We start from the raw sequence: 20,487 nt of genomic DNA on the forward strand, positions 1-20,487 counted from the left end.
TTCATTAAACCATCTTGTGGAGAACTGAAAGTTCAGCCGGTTGCTTCCACACAGCTTTGTGATACAATTCAAGAATTCATTAATTATTGTAATAGCCTCGACTTAATAAGTGTTTTAACACACTTTAAATTTGCGATTTTGTGAGATGAAAAATTCTGTTAGATTTCGCAAATACACTTCCCCTCAAAAACCAAGATATGACAAAGACAGTAAAGTTAAAAAGTACATCTACGACCTTTTCCTCAGGTTCTCTCAAGATTTACTAGGCCATGCCACTTATAACAGTGGTGTAATGTTCAGCAATTAAACGTAAGACAGCGAGCGGCACTCAGCACCTAAGCTTCCAAAAATTACCTTTGCACAAAAGGGCGAGTACTCCAGTGCTGAGCCGTGACGTTAGTGACCTTTTTAGTATTTCTTTTAAGACGGGTATAAAGGTCCCTATTGTTTCAATCTTCCTATTTTTCCACCTTCTCGACTTGCCTACATTTTTACTAAATGTATAAGGGCTTTTTAAGGCGGGGCGGTGCGTTTTAAAATCCGTAAATTTGAATTAAAATCGAGTAAAATCCGGTGCGGAATTAATTCCGCAGTGCGCGCGCTTCTATGTATGTAGTTCTATAGTTCATAGATTTTCCGAGAAAAACCGTACGGAAATTTACCGTGGTGTTCGCCAGCTCTAGGGAAACGCGGGGCGTTGTGCGGCGCTTCTATTCTAACGTAACGTCACGCAGTAAAATCAAATGTATGCTAATTGCGAATATTATAGGAGAGCGTTCATGTAGAAACATATATTTACATGTGTTTTGTTTGATATCTAGCGATGCTCGCGGTAAACCACGTGGCGATTACCGCCGCGTGTGCCGCAGTCTACCCGTCTACCTACTTCGTCTGCAGTGTAACTTTGAAACTACACATATTTATGGAAATCTGACAAACCACAGTTGTAGAAGTGATCTAGAACGTATCTACAATATTTTATTAAAGTTTATTGGTTTCATATTTTAAATATTATATGAGGATCAAACTATGTGTATGGGGAGCGCTGGGGAGCGCGCTAGGTATATTTCTCTTAACATTTTAGGTTTTAATCAACAAATGGGTCTGGGTGGGTCTTATTTAAATTGTACTGAACCACCTGCTATTTCTGAGATAGTAGATACCCATTATACCTAATTACAGCTTCAGGTTTTCAATTAATGACTAGTTACGTCGTCGGGACATGGAGGTTGAACGCTCTACAGTATAAGTACAACAAAAAATATATTCCCACAATTAAGTATGCATGACAAAACAACTGATATTACGTAATCTATATATATAAAAGGAAAAGGTGACTGACTGACTGAGTGAATGACTGACTGACTGACTGATCTATCAACGCACAGCTCAAACTACTGGACGGATCGGGCTGAAATTTGGCATGCAGATAGCTATTATGACGTAGGCATCCGCTAAGAAAGGATTTTTGAAAATTCAACTCCTAAGGGGGTTTAGGGGTTTGAAATTTGTGTAGCCCACGCGGACGAAGTCGCGGGCATAAGCTAGTTATACATAAATCTCTTTTAGAGGTTTGTTTTTGTATTTTTAATATCACATTATAAGAATTGTAATAATTTTATTATCCTGCCTACGTAATATGTAATTATATATTTGATTAGAGTGCAGGCTGCAGAGTCAAACTAATATTTGAATTTAATAGGTAGGTTACAGCTGATTATTTATTTCTAACTAAGAAAGTATCAAAAATTACAGACTGAAAGTACTGATTTGCAACAAACAATATTTCATGCATCGTTACATTGTTTTCTTCACCTTAGCTACGTTACTATGTAGATAGGTATATAAGTAGGGTATTTTACGGAAACCTGTCAGTCTTTATCACATTATCAAACTTCTGTCAACATAACGGAAACCTGTCAGTCTTTATCACATTATCAAACTTCTGACAACATAATATTGAGTGTATAACGTCTTTAGCGAACTTGCAACTAAGTAATAAGTACCCATAACTCGTCGAGCGTATAATATTATTATAAAACTTCCTAGCCTATCGTATTTCTAGTTTAAAATTGGAATTTGAAAGCCTAAGTTCTCTCGAGCTTGAAACTTGGAGAATTCGATATCGTCAATTAGTACGTTGGCTCGAGTATGTGGTAGCCTGAGTGCCTGAGTCAGGCTCAGTGTAGTTGGTGCTCGAGCTCAATTTATGCTCTACTGTAAACGTATTCACGTCACTCTGGTGATGCTTCTAAGGTGTCAGTAACTCGTATCGTGTAAGTATAGTACGCGACAGGTCGAGATAGCAATCGGGGTATGACGCAGAGGGACACCCCGCACACCCGCACGTCACCCGCGCTATCCCGCACCGGGTTAGCGTGGGGGCTGTACGGGTGTGCGGGGGCGTTCCCACCCCGATTGCTATCTCAACCTGTCGCGTACTATATAATATTCATACTAATATTCTAAATACGAAAGTATATCTATCTGTTAATTTGAAAATTTAGCTAGCCACGGCCGAAGCCTCCCATCAGACCAGATTAGAGGAAATTTAGGATTTATATTTAAAATTCCAAATTTCCTCTGCCGGGAATCGTACCTGGGACCTCCCACTGATAAGACCACAGCGCTCACCACTGCGCCAGGGAGGTCGTCTAAAATCTAGGTGGGTACATTATTATATACATTGCAAATGATTGAATAAATGAAAATGAAAATGAAAATAGGCTCAAAAATACACTGACTCAGTTTATACAGCGTTTCATAAAGTCTAAAGTCTGGCCTAGCGACTGGTTGGCAGGTGAACGGAAATTATTAGCGGGGTCGTCGACCGCCCGCCTAGCGCGACGCCCGCGCCCGCCCAAACATCACGATAGACAGCTTGATTATACTTTTTATTACTCTACGTTTTATGGACGGATTAATATTGGTAGCACGCCTTTTGTTACATACTCTATTTGTAACAGGCTGTTTAAGATAACTACTACATATTTATTACCAAGAAGTGATAGCCTAGTGGTTAAGACGTCCGCCTCCTATTCGGGAGGTCGGAGATCCGATCCCGGGTACGCATCTCTAACTTTTCGGAGCTATGTGCGTTTTAGATAATTAAATATCACTTGCTTTCACGGTGAAGGAAAATATCGTGAGGAAACCTGTATGTCTGAGAATTTTCTCTAATGTTTTCAAATGTGTAAAAGTCTGCTAATCTGCACTGGACCAGCGTAGCAGACTATGGCCTAAACCCTTCTCAATCTGAGAGGAGACTCGTGGTCGTTAGTGTGCCGGGATGGGTTGATCATGATGATGATGATTTAAGATTAAGTTATGCCCGTGACTTCGTCGACGTAGATTTACGTTTTTTGAAAATCTCGTAGAAACTCTTTAATTTTCGGGAATAAAAAGTAGCGTATCTCTATATCAAATAGTATCTAGATGATGTTCGCGACTTCTTCCGGGTGGTGTTAGGTCTTTTAAAATGGTGGAACTCTTTGATTGTCAAAATTGGTAAAACGGGTGAGCCGTGCAGCAGACAGACAAACAAACACACTTTCGCATTTATAATACATACTAAGTATGGATTAAACTAGCGACCCGCCCTGGCAGTTACGTAGCGCACACCACAGAAGCTCAGGATGATATTTTCCGATCAGTAATGTTGATATCTTCAATTCAGTTTGTAGTCACAGTAAGGCCTTTTCCTATTGTATTGACAGGAAATGTAAAGGAAAAGCAGCCTTGGATGTTTGAACTTGTCAATATCGTACAGTAGCTTACGGCAAATTCACCTTTCAAGGGGCACCAATATACTTTAAGAGGGGTCCCTGTCACATGTAGTGTAAGCTTTGAAAACAAACGCCAGTGGTTTTACTTTGAAAACTCGTTGAAAATGTCGTTTGTTGTTTGTAAAATAAATTCTTTCAGTCCTGCTTTCAGTAGATTTTTTTAGGGTTCCGTATCTCAAAAGGAAAAAGAAACCCTTATAGGATCACTCTGTTGTCTGTCTGTCCATCTGTCCCGTCTGTCCGTCGTGTCTGTCAAGAAAACCTGTAGGGTACTTCCCGTTGACCTAGAATCATGAAATTTGGTAGGTAGGTAGGCCTTGCACTAGTTAGGTAATAAATCCGAAAACCGTGAATTTGTGATAACATCACAGAAAAAAAAAATGTGTCCTTGAACAAATATTAGTAATCTCAATTTTCAAAGTAACATTACTGTGTACACCAAGTGGGGTATCATATGAAAGTAGGAGGAAGTATAGGTTTTTTGACAGACACGTCGCACAGACAGACAAACAGACAACAAAGTGATCCTAGAAGTAGATCCTAGAAAGTTCCTTTTTTTCTTTTGAGGTACGGAACCCTAAAAATCAAGTATAAGTTTAAGTACTGAAACTTCAAAACGAGTGAGAGAATTGTACTGATTCTGAGATCAACCAAATTTTAGAGTATTCGCATCCTCTGCTTACTAATGTAATATGAAAAGGACAGACGCAGTTTGACAGTTTTAAATTTATGATTTTAAGCTTTTTTGATTTTAAGTTTTAAATTTAATTTTAGATGGTAAAACCCGTGATTTTAGCGCACAGTCGCGAGCCTACTGTTTAAATTTGTAGCGTGCACTAAAATTTAGAGTCTTTAAATGTAAAGTTCATGTTCTGTCCCTTTTTAGCATTGTTAAAAAGAAAAGGATGCAGATACTTTAAATTTAGTTAAGAGAAAGACAACGGAATCGGTGCCAATATAATGTTAACATTCATACTGTAAAGTAATCTGGATCAACATCGAGTACATCGAGTAGGTACATGATTCCAATCGAGCGAGTGGATTTTAAAATTCATACTGCAAGTAATCAGTATTATCTGCGTTCGAATCGTAGCATATTTCGCAACTTCACTAGATCAAACTAATAAAGCCGCTCGTATAATGAACTGCGCGGTTGATTGAATCCATTGTCAATCGAAGACTAAAATTCAATCCAGCGACCTACATGGCCCGCAATACGCCTTCGCTCCATGCCTGAAGCAATGCAGACGCGAGCTGTGAGCCAAATTAGTTGTTATGCAAATAGCGGTAAAGCTCGAAGTCGTGTGAGCAAATATTTTGTGCATGGTAACGAAGATGTTATTGAATGCACAGCTGTAATATGTTCGGATATTGTTTGTTTTGAAGTTGTTTCGTAGTGGTTTATAGTGCATTTCGTCCTAGAAGGCTATTTAACTTATAATTGGAATTGGCCTGAATATTTGAATAGAAAACATTACAATAAAACCTTAAGCTAGCCTTATCTAATTACTATACAAATCATGCCCACGTGGAATGGTGCCAAGAATACTGGCTGCATTTCCGGCGTTGGATAGCCAGGCTGACCCGTTGCGCAAAAAATGAGCCAGCCCTTCTGTCACCAGATGAGGCTATTAATCGCGGTGAAATGTCTCGTAATTTTTTTTTGCACTAAGACTCCACGGCTAACGGAACAAAAATATAACACTCGATAAGTGAGGCATACTGAATATTTGGTGCATGGAAATGAAAACTTACGCACGTCAATAAATTAAAATTAAAATGGCTAGGGTTTGGAATACTCTTCCGTGATTAGTATTTTCTACCAATTATAATCACGGGTGGATATCACATCGTCACTTCCCATCAGATGTAATTGTGGTCAAGCGTGTACCTATCCATAAGTGTTATACTCACTACAGAGCCGGCGATGGGTTGATCATGATGATGATGAACCATAAATGAATTATGTTATTTCCATACAGTTACATATTCTCGTTTTAACGATATGCATAGTTGAGTATGAAAATGATGGGAGTCTTTTCCCCACATTGAAATTTGCATAAACTTAGATGAAAGAATATGCAATTTTCTCGATAGCACCGCGCACCGAGACAAGGCAAGCTTTTTCTCACGCGTGCCATGTTCCGGTTACTGACTTTTTTGTTAGGGTTCCGTACCCAAGGGTGCAACAGGACCCTATTATTAAGCCTCCGCTGTCCGTCCGTCTGTCTGTCCGCGGACTGTATCTCATGAACCGTAAGAGGTAGACAATAGAAATTTTCATTGAGTGTGTTATATATCTTGTACTAGCATAGCGGTTCGTCCCGGCACGGGTGAACATTTATTTTAAAAAAATTTGGGTAAATATAGCCTATGTTATTCAGGGATATTGTAGCATTCTCACGGCAAAAGAATTTTTGAAATTTTTATTTATTTTTAGTAAGTATTGACAACCCAGAAACAGACGGATTGGAATCGGTTTTTACAGTAGATTGATTGTAGTTTTCCCCCGAAGCGAACCGTTTATTTGGTGCTGACCGCGAACTTTATGACATTCAATTCAATTTCGACAGTTGTGTCGCTCGAGCGAGACCAATAATTATAACATGTAGATAATTGGGTATTTGACTACATCAACAATTAATTATTTCTCAGTGATTATTAAATAGAGGGTCTTCCAAAATACGTAAAATCCAAGTCCTTTGTTGGTTTTAAGTGTAATAACCATTTTAAATTATCGATTAAACTAAAAAAAAACACGTCAAATGATTGTGACGCACACCGGTATTTCATAGAATCTCGCATACGTTTGTTAAAAAGTTACTGATTTGACTAGTTGTCAAATACCGTATTAAAATCGTGTTTAGGTGTCTCAGTGTGTGTAATCATGCTCAGTAGTGGGCCAGCGATAGGTTGATCATGATGTAATGATGAAAATTGACCTTAATACAATAAGTAATAACATTTGAATAAGTTTGTTCACTTATTGGTCTTCAAAGATTCCTTGACATAATGTTAATTTTACAACCGATTGCGGTATTTCGCGGTTTAAGATCATCATCACGCTCGTGACCTTGCATTTTTTCAAGAGTATGAACATTAATTTCAAGTGAGTCATCGTCAAACTTGTTTGACTTTCAAGTTTATGTCTGCAGGTGTAATTCACAGCCGAAATGCGAGGGCGACCAAAATGGGAAAAATTCCTCAACATTCGTCGTTTGTACACAATAGACCTTATCTTTTTTGGCCAACAATGTGTGTCGTGTAACTGTGTCTGTCGTAAACCTGATATGGTTTGCTCTTTTGTGTACACTTTCTGGTCGCATATGAGTAAAGTGGGCACTTGAATCTCATTAGCTAGTATCATGCGTTTGCCTTGTCACTTTCTTTAAACTGTAAATAAATATTTTGCACAAGTAAAAGTTGCAACGTCATAAGTAAAATTCTTGAGCAGTGGTTTTCTGTTATTTTCAGTAATAATATGAGAGCGGAATTTCATTTTTAATTAATTCGAGAATCCAAATATTGACACTTACTATGTCGTCTTGTCTCTTGTGTACACTTTCTGGTTTATAATTCATATTATGTGTAAAGTGGGCACTTGAGCCTTATTTATATCATGCGTGTCTTGTCACTTTCTTTAATCTGTAAATCTTCTGCACAAGTAAAAGTCACTACGTCATAAAATTTTTGAGCTGTGGTTTTGTGTTATTTTCAGTAATATGAGAACGTAATTTTCGTATTCAATTCATTCTAGTACTTATTCAAACATTGTCTTTTTTTTTAAAAATAGATATAGCGAGCAAACGAGCAGGCGGGTCACCTGATGTTAAGTGATTACCGCCGCCCATAAACATTTGCAGCACCAGAGGAGCTGCCGATGCGTTGCCGGCCTTTTAGGAATTTGTTGGTCCGCCCCTTGAATAACCCCATGTTATAATCTAGTGGGAACACCGCCGATGAGAGTTGGTTCCACAGTTTGCACGTGCGTGGAAAGAAGGATCTGGCGCAGCGGACGGTCTTTTAGTAGTCATCATGTCTTTTGAGCTGTTAATAATACTTGTTTCCTTCAATATGGCTTGATTTGTTAATTAGATAGTGCTCGTAACTGCCTCCGCTGGATTTTTTAAAATCTCGTGGAAACTCCTTGATTTTCCGAGATAAAACGTAGCCTATCTCGATCTCCGGGATCCATGCTATTTCTGTACCAAATTTCGTCACAATCAGTTTAGCGGAAAGGTCGTGAAAAGGTAACAGACATACTCACTTTCGCATTTTATATTACTATGGATATATTTATACACATCATTTCCCTTCTCAACTTGTTGAAACCTTGAGCGTGTTATTTGTTTTATCTACTTGGTTATCACAGATGTAGAGTCTACATGTTTTCAGTAGCCACATGGGAAATATCAGAATCTCGACTATATTATTCCCGCTAATGCGCCAGCTTCTAACCATTCTAACGTTTTTCACATAAAGCTGACTGCGCAAAGTGCAGACCTATTATTCCAAGTTGGTTTTCTCTCGAGCGCTCTAATTCACAACTCTCGATACTGAACAGACAACTAATTCCCCGACGTAGTTTACGAAATCCGACTCCACAATTACGATTTCGAAGCTATTCGGTTTAAAACTTTAAAGTTGGCTAACATCTAACTATTGTGTTTCTCGTATCTTTTTTAGCTCCGATTTTCTTCTTTAAATTTAAACTAATTGTGAGAATGCTTTGTTTAAAAGGAGTTCGGAAAATGCTTGCCTGGTGTGTCTGCAATACTTATTATAAAGTGCTTTTTTGTTTGTTCTTTATGTGTTCCATACGTAGTCTTATTTATCTTGACTGTGGGGATACTTGATATGGATCCGAGATATGTTCGCTAACTAATAGGCCTTCTAAGAAAGCTCAGAGTCACTCAGCGGGCGATGGAGAGAGTTATGCTTGGAGAAACTACTACTTGGGTTGATAATGATGATAATGAGTCTTATTTGGCAGTCCCACGAGCCCAATATTCATACTCGTATCCTCATAATGGTATTCAAGAGCGAGTGCATGGAAAATTAGCATTGGTGCGTTTTTGTGACAACACAATGACGCGATCCTAGCGCTCTGCAGCCGCTTTGTGGGAAATACTCCCGTTCACATTTATGAATTCTCTGAATAATGCCAGATTCACTTGGCGTTGCCGTTTCTGGGAGTGGTTCATTACGCGACGTGTGTTTTAATGATTCCGTAATATAATTGTCAGATGGAAACTCGTTACGAATACTTGATATCTCTCATTAATTTTAATAAAGCCGAACACAACAAGGTCACTGGTGGCAGTAGTGGCACATCACATATCGGTCACAAAGGTGAATCTTTATTCATATAGCACTAATAAGTCATCGAGATCGTGCGAGAAGCTACTCAATTAGACCAATGAACTTTGAGGATAATTGCGTCATCCATCTGTTAGTGTAAAAACAATAATTATAGTCTGAGAAGTGCAGGTCTGAGTCATTTGATTTGAATATTTTAACCAAGCAGACAATTTTTTGAATTGAATTTTTGTAAATAGCAAATCATAAACCTGGTATCACCAGAGGTATGTATAGTTTACCTACAGTCAGTCACTCGTATAAGAACTCAACCTAATACGATACTAACTTTTTACATAGTTTCCGCTTAAGTTAGCTTAGTGATTAAGGCATTCCGAACCAGTGGTAGATGCATCCGACTATTCGAAAGTACTTGTAAAAGTTTATTTGAATAAATTATGCACTTTGCCAGAATTCCTCCTTTACTGATTCCAGTGCGTATGTCGGTCGCGCGTATAAATGTATGAATTTTAATTTTTAACATTACGAATAGTAGGTACATACGCGCAAGCCGATGTACGCGACTGACATCTGTGTACGAAAAAAGGTTATAAACTGAGGGAGGTGGAGTCAGTACCTAATAGCTGGCAACGCTTAACAGACTAAACCATATTATTTCACTCGAAACAGTGACGAAAACAATAGCTAATTTCCTATGTATCGTGTAATTACATCTACTCTCAGAACAATGATGGTGTTTTGTTTATGATACAAATTGAAATATTGTTCTACACTTATGTTGGTGTTAAGATTAGTTTAAGATTTGCATACCTATTACGACAGGTCGAGATGTCAATCGGGGTATGAGGCGGGGGGACGCCCCACACACCCGCACGTCACCCGCACTTTCCCTCACCGGGTTAGCGCGGGGGCTGTGCGGGATGTGCTGGGCGTCCCCATCCCGATTGCCATCTCGATCTGTCGCGTACTATACTTATAAATGACTTAGTAGAAGAGCAAGGTGAATCTATTAAAAACACTGAGCACTCACTCCCGGCCGCTATCCCACTACTGCCCGATACGGGGACTTTTGGCTGCTGGGTTTTCCCTCTGGCCCGGTTCGCCCCTGCTATACATACGGCTCCCTGTTGCACTTCCAGCTGCAATCGGATTGGCCTCGTAGTTTGGTCCTGTATACGGAATGACATGGCGTTTTTGTACAAGCACTTCAGGACTTGGACTTCCACCGAATCAAAGGCGCATAGTCCACAAACGCTAGCAAAGTGGCCGATTATACTCTTCAGTCTTAAAAAAAAAATTAACACTTCTAGATTTTTTCTGAATTTTGTGGTCACCAGTGTGCCTTGGCGTTTGCAACGCTCATTTACCGCTCCGATAAACGCAATTACGGCGCCTTACGGAGAGTTCTCTTTTCTCTCTCGGGTTTTTAATGTTAACTTCTCGAAGGACTTCCCTCTCTGAAATTATTATGTCAATGAGTTCTCGTTTTCTCTAGAGCTTTAGAATAAAATTATTCACACTTTCCACAACTAAGTTTTATGCTTATGATATTATATTTAGATCTTCGCGTCTACTACTTTTTAAAGAAATAATGACGTCATGCTTTTTATGGAAAATGAATATAATGAGAGTAAACTATATTGTTTATATAGATGCACAATTTTCTCTTTTTCCAATAAGCGCGAAGCGTTATATTTGTGGTCTTCAGATTTTTGCTATTTTATGATTGAGTTATTATAGCTTCAAATAATATAAGCTTAAATATAAGCTTCAAATACACTCAGGCGATAGTACAGACGTATATAAACCTGCTATCCTTACTCAGTGGTATAAGCCCATAGGCACCCAGCATAGGTATTCGTCGTACCTTGATCTGGGACGTGAATAGCATCGTTACATCTGAAGCGAAACAATAGAGGCACATATCCTGTTCAGTAGAGTATAGAGATGAGAAAATATGAGCCGCCCCACTTCGAGGCGGCCAGGCACATTATTAATAGCATTTCGTATTTAATGAAGTACTCGTTTCGCGGAAAATTGAATTGTGATGATATAATATGATTCGTAACTGGGTACATATTTTATGTTAGGTACTTTTATTGTTCCGTATCCGAAGGATGTCAACGGGACGTTACTACTAAGCCTCCGCTGTTCGTCCGTCCGTCCGTTCGGTCTGACTGTCGGCGGGCTGTAACTTGTAATGCACCGGATAGAACTGACACAAGAGCTTGCTCTATCTACTATGAAGCCGGCATGAATAGTCAAAAATCATGCAAGCTTTTGCAACAAATCATCATAAGTACCTAAAATGCATGCTTTTTAGGTACCTATCCCAACTTAACAAACGGAACATTTTTGTCATATTACCAGTGGGTGTTACGTTTTCCTTTCTGCGACGGCAATCGTTTCCGGCAATGCATCGTGTAGGTAGGTCTGTATAAATTGGTAGGTAAAAGGGGTTACAGACTTGCGTTTTTTCTGCGCGTTTTACGCTCACGTTTTAGGTTTCACGCTTCAATAATAATCATACGCGCGTATAACGTAGACGCGCCCATTCCGGCGTGTTCACTCAAACCAGCGGATCAGTCAGTACTCAGCAATATGAATTCCGATGAAGAAACGGCTCGCGCAAATAGGTTATAACCCCGTCTACACCCGTACGAGATGCGCGTATACGCGCGTGAAAGATGTCGGTTTCCTATTCGAAGGATCAGAGATTCGATCCCGGGCAGGCACTTCTAGTTTTACGATGTTATTGTATGAATGAAACTTTTATTGCACACTACAAAATGTACAGAAAAACACATACAAAGCAAAACAAAAATATAGGCAGGTACAACTTGGCGGCCTTATCGTGACCTAGCGATCTCTTATGTGTGTTATAAGCTATAACTTATAAGCAAAAAATATCAGGTTTCCCCTGCCTAAAACCTGCATACCATACCTGAGATTTCTCCATAATGTTTTCAAAGGTGTCTGAAGTCTGCCAATGTGCACTTTGCTAGCGTGGACTATGGCCAAATGCTTTTCATTCTGAGAGGAGACCCGTGCTCAGTAATGACCCAGCGATGGGTTGACGATGATCATGGTACACCACGCATACAAATACGCACAAAAAATGCTAATCTGAAACCGCTTTAACTACCGTTCGGCCAGTCGGCGCAATTTACTTTCTATCACAAACCAATCGGTCGCTGGTCGTCGTGCCTTCCTTCCTCAACGCTTTCCTGTTTAGTGCCAGATTTTTGAAATATTTTGTTCAACTTTACAGGAAAACTGCGAATATAGAGTGCTTTTAACATTCATAATTTTTGTTTGATTTTGAATTATTGAAACCGGGAATATTTGGTATGTGAAAAGTTCGAAAAAAATGGAATATTACACCCCTTCAAATAAGCATCGAACCTACTTTTAGGAGGGGATCCAGTTATACAATAATACTCCAATGAAGTTGGATTTGAATTTGCAACCTTACTGGTTTCATCAGGTTGTCGGTGACGCGACCTTGAAGATTTTACTCAATGCAAAATCGGCCAACGCACCTAAAGAAGTTTTCACTTCAATTCAATTAGTAAAAAATACAGTTTTACGAGTACGGATACATTAATATTAATAATATTTTCTAAAAATTAATAATAATTATTATTAATTATTATTAATTATTAAAGCTTATGCTCGGGACTTTGTCCGCGTTAACTATATACATAAATTTCAAACCCCTATTTCACCCCCTTAGGGGTTGAATTTTCAAAAATCCTTTCTTAGGATGCCAAACAACCCGATCCGTCTAGTAGTTTAAGCTGTGCGTTGATAGATCAGTCAGTCAGTCAGTCACTTTTCCTTTTATATACATATAGTATAGATTAAAAATAAAAGTGAGCTATTCACTTACAAATAGCTGTTATTAAAATAATATTCACTTCAACACTGTAATTTCAAAACGGGTGCGGTTTTAGCCTTCAGTTGCAGTTGTCATTTAAGCTAAAATACTGTATAATAGTACATTTGTGTAAGTAGCCTGTATAAACTATGTATGTACTTTTGCCCTAATATTATTAAGACAAAAGTAGCTCTGTTTGTCTGGCTGTTTGTTACCGTTTCAGAACTTAAGCCCTGTATTGGCAAAATTTTATACTGAGATAGATAGCATCTTGGGGTCAAATCAAATAGTTCCCACAGGATTTTCAAAGATCTAAATTCTAAATCCATGCGGATGACGTCACAGGTACGTTTTATAAGTTATAAAACTTTTTAAGTAGAAGCCATGACGTCAGTTTGGTACCCATGAAACTTAGTAAGGGTTATTCATAGTCCTTCGACACTACAAAGTTTCCTTAAAAATGTAATTCATAATACATGCCATTGTTCACAATTAAAATTCACTTTATATTCAAAAGCACTGAATTCGGAAACCAAAGTTTTGATTAAAGATGTTAAATTCATGTACAATGCACTTGATGCAAGGTAATTTAGTTTTGAACTGCCTTAACTTTAGAATAGAGTAAGTACATGATTCGATTACCACAGTGTTTGATTCGGAGTAGTTAAAATTTACTTTACACTGTGCACACTTATTTAGTAGCTTACGCCAAAATGTGTGAGCTCATGGGAACTCTTTGTCTGGTAAAAGACAATATAGGTATCTTCAAGTCAAGAGTGAATAGGCATCTTTTAGGCTTCATCTTAGGCTGCATCATCACTTGCCACCAGGTCTGATTGCAGCCAAGCGGTAGTCTGTAAATTAAAAAAAAAGATAACCTTCGTCCACGAGATGCAAGCTATTTCTGTAGGTACCTACCACTACCAGATATCAAAACCCGTGAAAATCTAGCCGACAGACAGACAAATTCACTTTCGCATTCATATAAATATTAGTATGGAGTAAAGTAAATTTGTGACGACAAAAATAGTTTTATGGTTAGTTTTTTGCATTACATGTTTGGAAATTAATCTAAAATATTAAAAACAACCTAGATATACATAAACGTATATACCTACTAGTATTTTTTTATTATTAACTACTACCTACTAACCATTAATTTTAAGTTTGTGTGTACTTTAGGCACAAGATGAATAAACTAGTTTTCTTTCTTTCTTTACATAAATGCAGCGTGGAGATGAAGCGTGTATCATTAATCGAATTCTCGAAACTGTAGTGGTTAGGGGTTGATCTAAAAAATCCTAACTTTTAATGAGACTGCAAGACGTGTCGTTTTGTCGGTATTGCCGTCATTAATTATACTTACGCCCTTAAATTGGGGGAAAGGGATTAATCTGTTTGCTTTTTACATCAGGGTTGTTTCACGTGATGCCTAACAATGGATAAGGCTTTCCATATTATTTTTGGAAAATATTTTTAAGGGTAATAAAGTTTCACAGAGTTGAAAAATACATAAGATATATAAAAGAATTTCGCGTAGTTCTATAGGTATACATAGATCTAATTACAAAAAAATGCTATCCTCACTTATTGCTCATATTTCTCATAAATCCCTGAAAGGCCGGTAACGCATTGGTGGTTCCTCTGGTGCTGCAAATGTTCATGGGCCGGCGGTAATCACTTAACATCAGTTGACCCGCATGTTAATTTGGTCGCTATTTTTTTAAATCACTGGTAGGAGTCATGTGAAAGTTCTAAAATATATCTAAAGCATTTTTCAAAAGTACTAAGGAGGTATTGAGTATGACAAATAACATAATAATATTATGTAATGGATATTAGTAGTTTACAGCACTATAAACCATATACATACGTACAATGTACATATCTACCTACAGAATATGAAACCTTACATTGACAGATATTTGATACCATATCCAGACAATGTTACAAAAGCGGGTGCTTAGTCAATTAGCTGATTAATCTAATTAATTAATACTGTTATAATAATATAACAGTATTTACAATTGGTCAATGGTCATCTTTGGCCTAGTATCCTTTCTATCCTATCCTGTAGCAGTCTATCCATTAGACTGAATGCGTACACTGCTAGATAGAGGACATAGGCCTTTTTAAGAGCGACCCACTAAACACATCGGTCCTTTGCTTTCGTCATCCTACTATACTCAAGGGTCTATACTCTGTATGTACTATTACATTCAAAACTTAATTATTCTGTCCGCGAAATTAATTTTGTGTCGTCAACTTGTACAACAACTTTCCATTCCATACAGAAACTCAGAAGAGTGGACTTACTAATGAAGATACCATTTTGTCTGGCGAATTAAAACACTACACTAGGTAAGTTAAAAAAAGCCATTGAATTCCTTACGAGTCTTCAAGCATCATTGGCATTGGCTATTCCGTTAGCACTTCCGCTATTCATATTGGTTCTATCTAAGAAAAACTTTTCAAAATATTTCACCGACTTTCTTGCTTTTCAAAAGCTTTTTTAATCGATAAAATAACATTCTTCAATGCGAATCAATACGGAAACGCAATCATAAATCTATGAACTATAAACACCATCAAAAGTTTTATATTGGAAGCCGACGAAAGCATTAGTGCGAGTGTTGACGGCAACGCGAAACTAGTTGCGTGGAAAATGTCGAGCATTTTCACTTTGATCAGATTAATCTTACGTCACCATTGAGTTAGACCATGGAGCAGCAGATCTCATGATGATTATCATCAGCAATATTGTTTTTGTTTCGGCTACGACAGCTAATCTCAACGGAGAAGGAGATATGCACAAGTGTGTAGGTTAACAAAAGATGGCAATCGGGGTGGAAACGTCACGCACACACGCACAGCTCTCGCGCTAACCCGGTGCGCCGCCACCCGCCTCACACCCTGATTGCCATCTCAACCTGTCGCATACTATAGGTATACTTATTATATACCTACTTTTATACCCATGACTGAATAGAAAGTTAAAAGTAATGTCTTGCCCAATGATTGTCGTTAAACTCGAAATGGTACACAAGCTCGTGGTCGAGCAATATAATTTCATATTAAGACCGCCAGGCGCTTTGATGCACGGAAGTTTTAACTTTTGCGGTTAAAAATAACCAACGTTTTCTATAAATTAAGCGCGTTCCTTGAAAATTTACGATTATCTATACTTGATACTAAATGATGTCGAAAATTTGTCGTTTTCGTAAGATTTATTACAATTATTTAAGGATTGGTTAAATGTATAATTTCATAGTTAAAGTGGACTTGTCTATCAATAATAACTAATAAGCTTATGTGTCAATGCTGTAGTTATCCAGCATTATTCATGTACCTACTAAAAGTCACAACAAGGACTAAGAACCAGCGCGTGTCACACCATCGCTATTTTGTAAAAGCTGAACGTTTTTTTGCGTATTTTCCCCAACACAGGGGAGAATGATAAGCAACCCAATAGTTGACATTCATCTAATGCTATAATATCTTCTTCTACTATAACCTTTCCGCGGTATTGACTTTGGGCATAAAGATAGTTTCATTTCGGAAACATAGTACAATCCTAAGGAAATAACTACGTATTTTTTTAAAGTATATAATAAAGTGGGATTTATACGGAGTGTAACCAGAACGCTAGCAAAAACTTAGCGTTATTGTTATACTATCTAAACACAATCCAATATCAATAACCATTTGCCTCATTTTGTAGTTTTAGTTTCAAACCCGCAATGTATAGCGTGCAAAACTGCGGTCAATGCCCCACCTACGACGCGGCATTGACTCAGAGTGGCCTACTAATGCAACGTTCGTTGACCTCTAGCGTCAATCAGATGTTTTATTTGCAATATATCGTGAACTTTAACAAAACATAAGATATTTTATTTTTATTTTAGTATTTATATCAGTAATCATCAGTACTACCACCGGTCCTCGTTTTTCCTAGCGTTCTGGTTACATCCTGTATATATCCCAAACGGACAAGGCCGTGGGCAAAGGGTGGTTATTCATTAACAATAGTTTTAGACCATAAAGAGCAGTTCGCATCAACTAACTGTTCTCCAAACTACTCAACCGACAAAAGTTTCGAAATCTCTCACAAATTCAGCCAAGCTTGTACCAAATTCAATTTCGTGGCCTCCTTTTGTGGCGGAACCACGGTGTGAACTGAACAATCACATCACGTCCTCAAATTGGTATAGGCCACGACAGATTGAGATGGCAATCGGGTTATGAGGCGTGGGGAAGCCCCGAACACCCGCACGTCAGCCGCGCTTGCCCGTACCGGGTAAGCGCTGGGGTTGTACAGGTGTGCGGGATATTACCTCCCCGACTGCCATCTCGACTTGTCGTGTACTATACCTATGTACCAAAGAAGTAGTTTGCGCGCAGTGATACTGTTGTTACCACAATAATAGGATCCCACGGCAGTGGGTCAACGAACCACGAATTTCACGCTTACTTGCGTCGCCAACCGTACAAGATTTACATTTGTAGGGATCCGTACCCGAAGCCGTCGTAACAGGTAGAGAGTTGACATTTTCACAGAATGTGTTTTATTTCCGCTTCTTCTTCTTCTTCTCGAGTCGACGGTCACCTCAAACACGGGCAGCCCAAAATAGTCGCAACTGCGCTCGGATAGCTCGGTCTTAAAAGGTGGCTAATCGCATCGTGGTGAAAAGATTAGTCAGCCTACTTATTTCCGCTATAACAACAAATAATAAAAAAATCAAAATGGCTATCATAGAAATTTAAAAAGCGGCCAAGTGCGAATCAGACTCGCGCACTGAGGGTTCCGTTGTACAATCGTATTTTATCGACATTTTGCACGATAAAAACTATATATATATATATTTTAGTTTTATCATTCTGTTATTTTAAAAGTTACAGGGGGGGGGGGGTGACATACAGACAGACATGACGAATGTATAAGGATTCCGTTTCTTGCCATTCGGATACGTTCCCCTAAAAAAGTGTTATTTCTTGTATGATGGTATGGAACCCTTCGTGTGCGAGTCCGACTCGCACATGACCAATTTTAAAAGATCTGGTGCACATCCACAGATAAGCTACCTGGCGCTGTAGTAGTGAACGCTGTCTTAAATATTATATTTGGAGAACTTGCTGCCACCTCGACTGACGTGTGAGATATAGTACGCGACAGGTTGAAATGGCAATCGGGGAGGGAACGCCCCGCACACACACACAGCTCCCGCGCTAACCCAGTGTGGGCGAATTTCAAATTATCGATAAACTAAAAATCATTATGATGTGACGTCACATTCCAGTATTTCATAGAATTTCGCATACCAAGCGCGCGTTTTGACGTTTGATTAAAAGTCACTGATTTGACTAGTTGTCAACTACCGTATTACAAAGAATATGTTACGGAACACTCCTATATTCCTTCTACATATCACAGTATCTTTTATTCTTTGCAGGTGTCCCGACCCGAAAACCGTCGGCCTGTGTCAGTAGGAGCTGCGTCCACGGGAGGAAGGCAGTCGTACGCGGAGGGCCCCAGAGTCCCCGAGCCGCATGGACCACCACCCTCACCTGGTGCGGTGGCCGCTCAGCGCAGAAATGCTGCCGCTTGCCAGGCCAGTCGGCTGTTGCTGGAGGAAACTTTGGCTAGGCCAGGTAGGTTTCAGATGCAATGCAAAGGTTTTACCTGAAAGATAGAGCGAAGGAGGGGAGGAGGCTTTTAGTCCGTAGGCCGTTGGACAGCACCCCAATGGAGTCAGGCATGCCAGTGGAATCCATGAGGATTCTCCCCCTCCCCAAACGAAAAAAAAGGTAAGGTTGACTTACTCACATACTCCTTCCAGGTTAGTCCGCTTCCATCTTAGACTGCATCATCATTCATCACTTACCACTAGGTGGGATTGCAGTCAAGGGCTGACTTGTATCGGAATCATCATCATCATCATCATCATCATCATCATCATCATCATCATCATCATCATCATCATGATCAATCCGTCGCCAACAGAGCACGGGGGTCCCTCTCATAGTGAGAAGGGTTTTGGTCATAGTCTACCACGCCGGCCATGTGCGGATTGGTAGACTTCACTTAGGTAAGTAATACCTACAGTGATAACAATACCAGCATAGCTCAATCTAAAGTTGCAACATGCAACAACCCTTTTTGTTTAATCCCCCAAACAGCTTTTTCATATCACCACGTAGAACCTGAGTGATAATGTCTAGAATAAAAGGATTTTTTTCTTTCCATATTGGTATAGGATATAGAACATGCTCCAAAACAGGATCCTCTTGTAGTTTCGTCATGTCCGTTCATCCATCACAATTCGGTACTAATGCAATTAAGTTACCTACCTTCTTTGTTTCGAAACGTTTGTTGCAATAGCCCAAGTTAATTTTTAGCTCAAAAAAAGTCGTTAAACTCAAGGCACGAAATCATAATGGTATTTGAGATGTATAAAATTTGATAAAACCAGTTCGTGATCTACCTCGCAATAAAATACCTAAAACTAACGCACGACTGCAATTGTTGAAAGGTCAAGTATCACAATTCCAGAATAATATTATTTTTATGGGAACGAGAGGGAGTAATATTTTACTATTGTTATCCTGAAGAGATACTAGACCTACAGTATAATTTATTTATAGTATACTTTTAGAGATAGAGCTCTTGAGGGTCAGACCTTGTTATTTTATAAAAGCTGACAGTTTCTCTGCGCATTGTCCCTAACAGAGAGAGGAACGATCAGTGACTGTGAAGTTTGGATCATCGTGGTTTTGTTACCTGTTATCTGTTTGTTAACTTCAAAGTTTGGATCATCATGCCCTCACGGGCTCTTAGTCCATTTTGTAAAGTTGCGAAACAACTGCGAGGATCTCTTTACAGTGAAAAAAAAAATTTGTGAATTGCTGTTGCTCTGAGCTAAAACTTTTAGTTTTAAATCTTTACGTTGTCTGTTATTTGTTGGACAATGCCTGAATTTTTTTTTAATTTTTTTGGCCTGCGGGCGTCAGTGCTTTGTAAAGAGACGCAGCGTGCAAATACCTAAAAAAAAAAACGATTTTAATCCAAAATGCTCAATGTTTGGTTTTTCTAGTAAATAATTGGTTGAATGAACAGAGGTCGTACATCTCTTAACCTGTTCAATTAAGAGGTTTTTCCAAGCTTAATTAGCTCAACGAATCACGTACAACTACCTAGGTATCTTAGAATATGATCGAATACTAATTTAATAAATCAGTAGTTTATTTTTATCTTGCCTATAACCAAACAATAAATAAAGGATAAAGGACTGAAATTATATTCTCTTTTTTGAAATCCGCCCACGTCCAATAGGCGGCACTGATCCATATTCATAACTAGATGATGCCCCGCGACTTCGCCAGCGTTTTCCAAAATCCCGTATGAACTCTTCGTTTTTCCGGGATAAAAAATAGCCTATATCATTCCCAGAAATTTGGCACAGAGATAGATAGAGCTATCTCTGTACCAAATTTCGTCAAAATAGG

The 20,487-nt window shown here is 38.7% G+C and overlaps 1 protein-coding gene across 5 annotated transcripts in view; it reads left to right on the forward strand.

Moving 5' to 3' along the window:
* The window catches only part of RapGAP1 (Rap GTPase activating protein 1), a 303,995-nt gene that overhangs the window by 254,903 nt on the left and 28,605 nt on the right, over window positions 1-20,487 (forward strand). For all 5 annotated transcript variants that reach the window (XM_069504890.1, XM_069504889.1, XM_069504888.1 and 2 more), the window contains one exon: window positions 18,435-18,633. In XM_069504890.1, coding sequence (XP_069360991.1) covers window positions 18,435-18,633 — 199 coding nt within the window. The remainder of the gene's footprint in view (window positions 1-18,434; window positions 18,634-20,487) is intronic.

The sequence above is a fragment of the Maniola hyperantus genome, chromosome 19, assembly GCF_902806685.2.
Source record: "Maniola hyperantus chromosome 19, iAphHyp1.2, whole genome shotgun sequence".
In the NCBI taxonomy this organism is placed as follows: domain Eukaryota; kingdom Metazoa; phylum Arthropoda; class Insecta; order Lepidoptera; family Nymphalidae; genus Maniola; species Maniola hyperantus.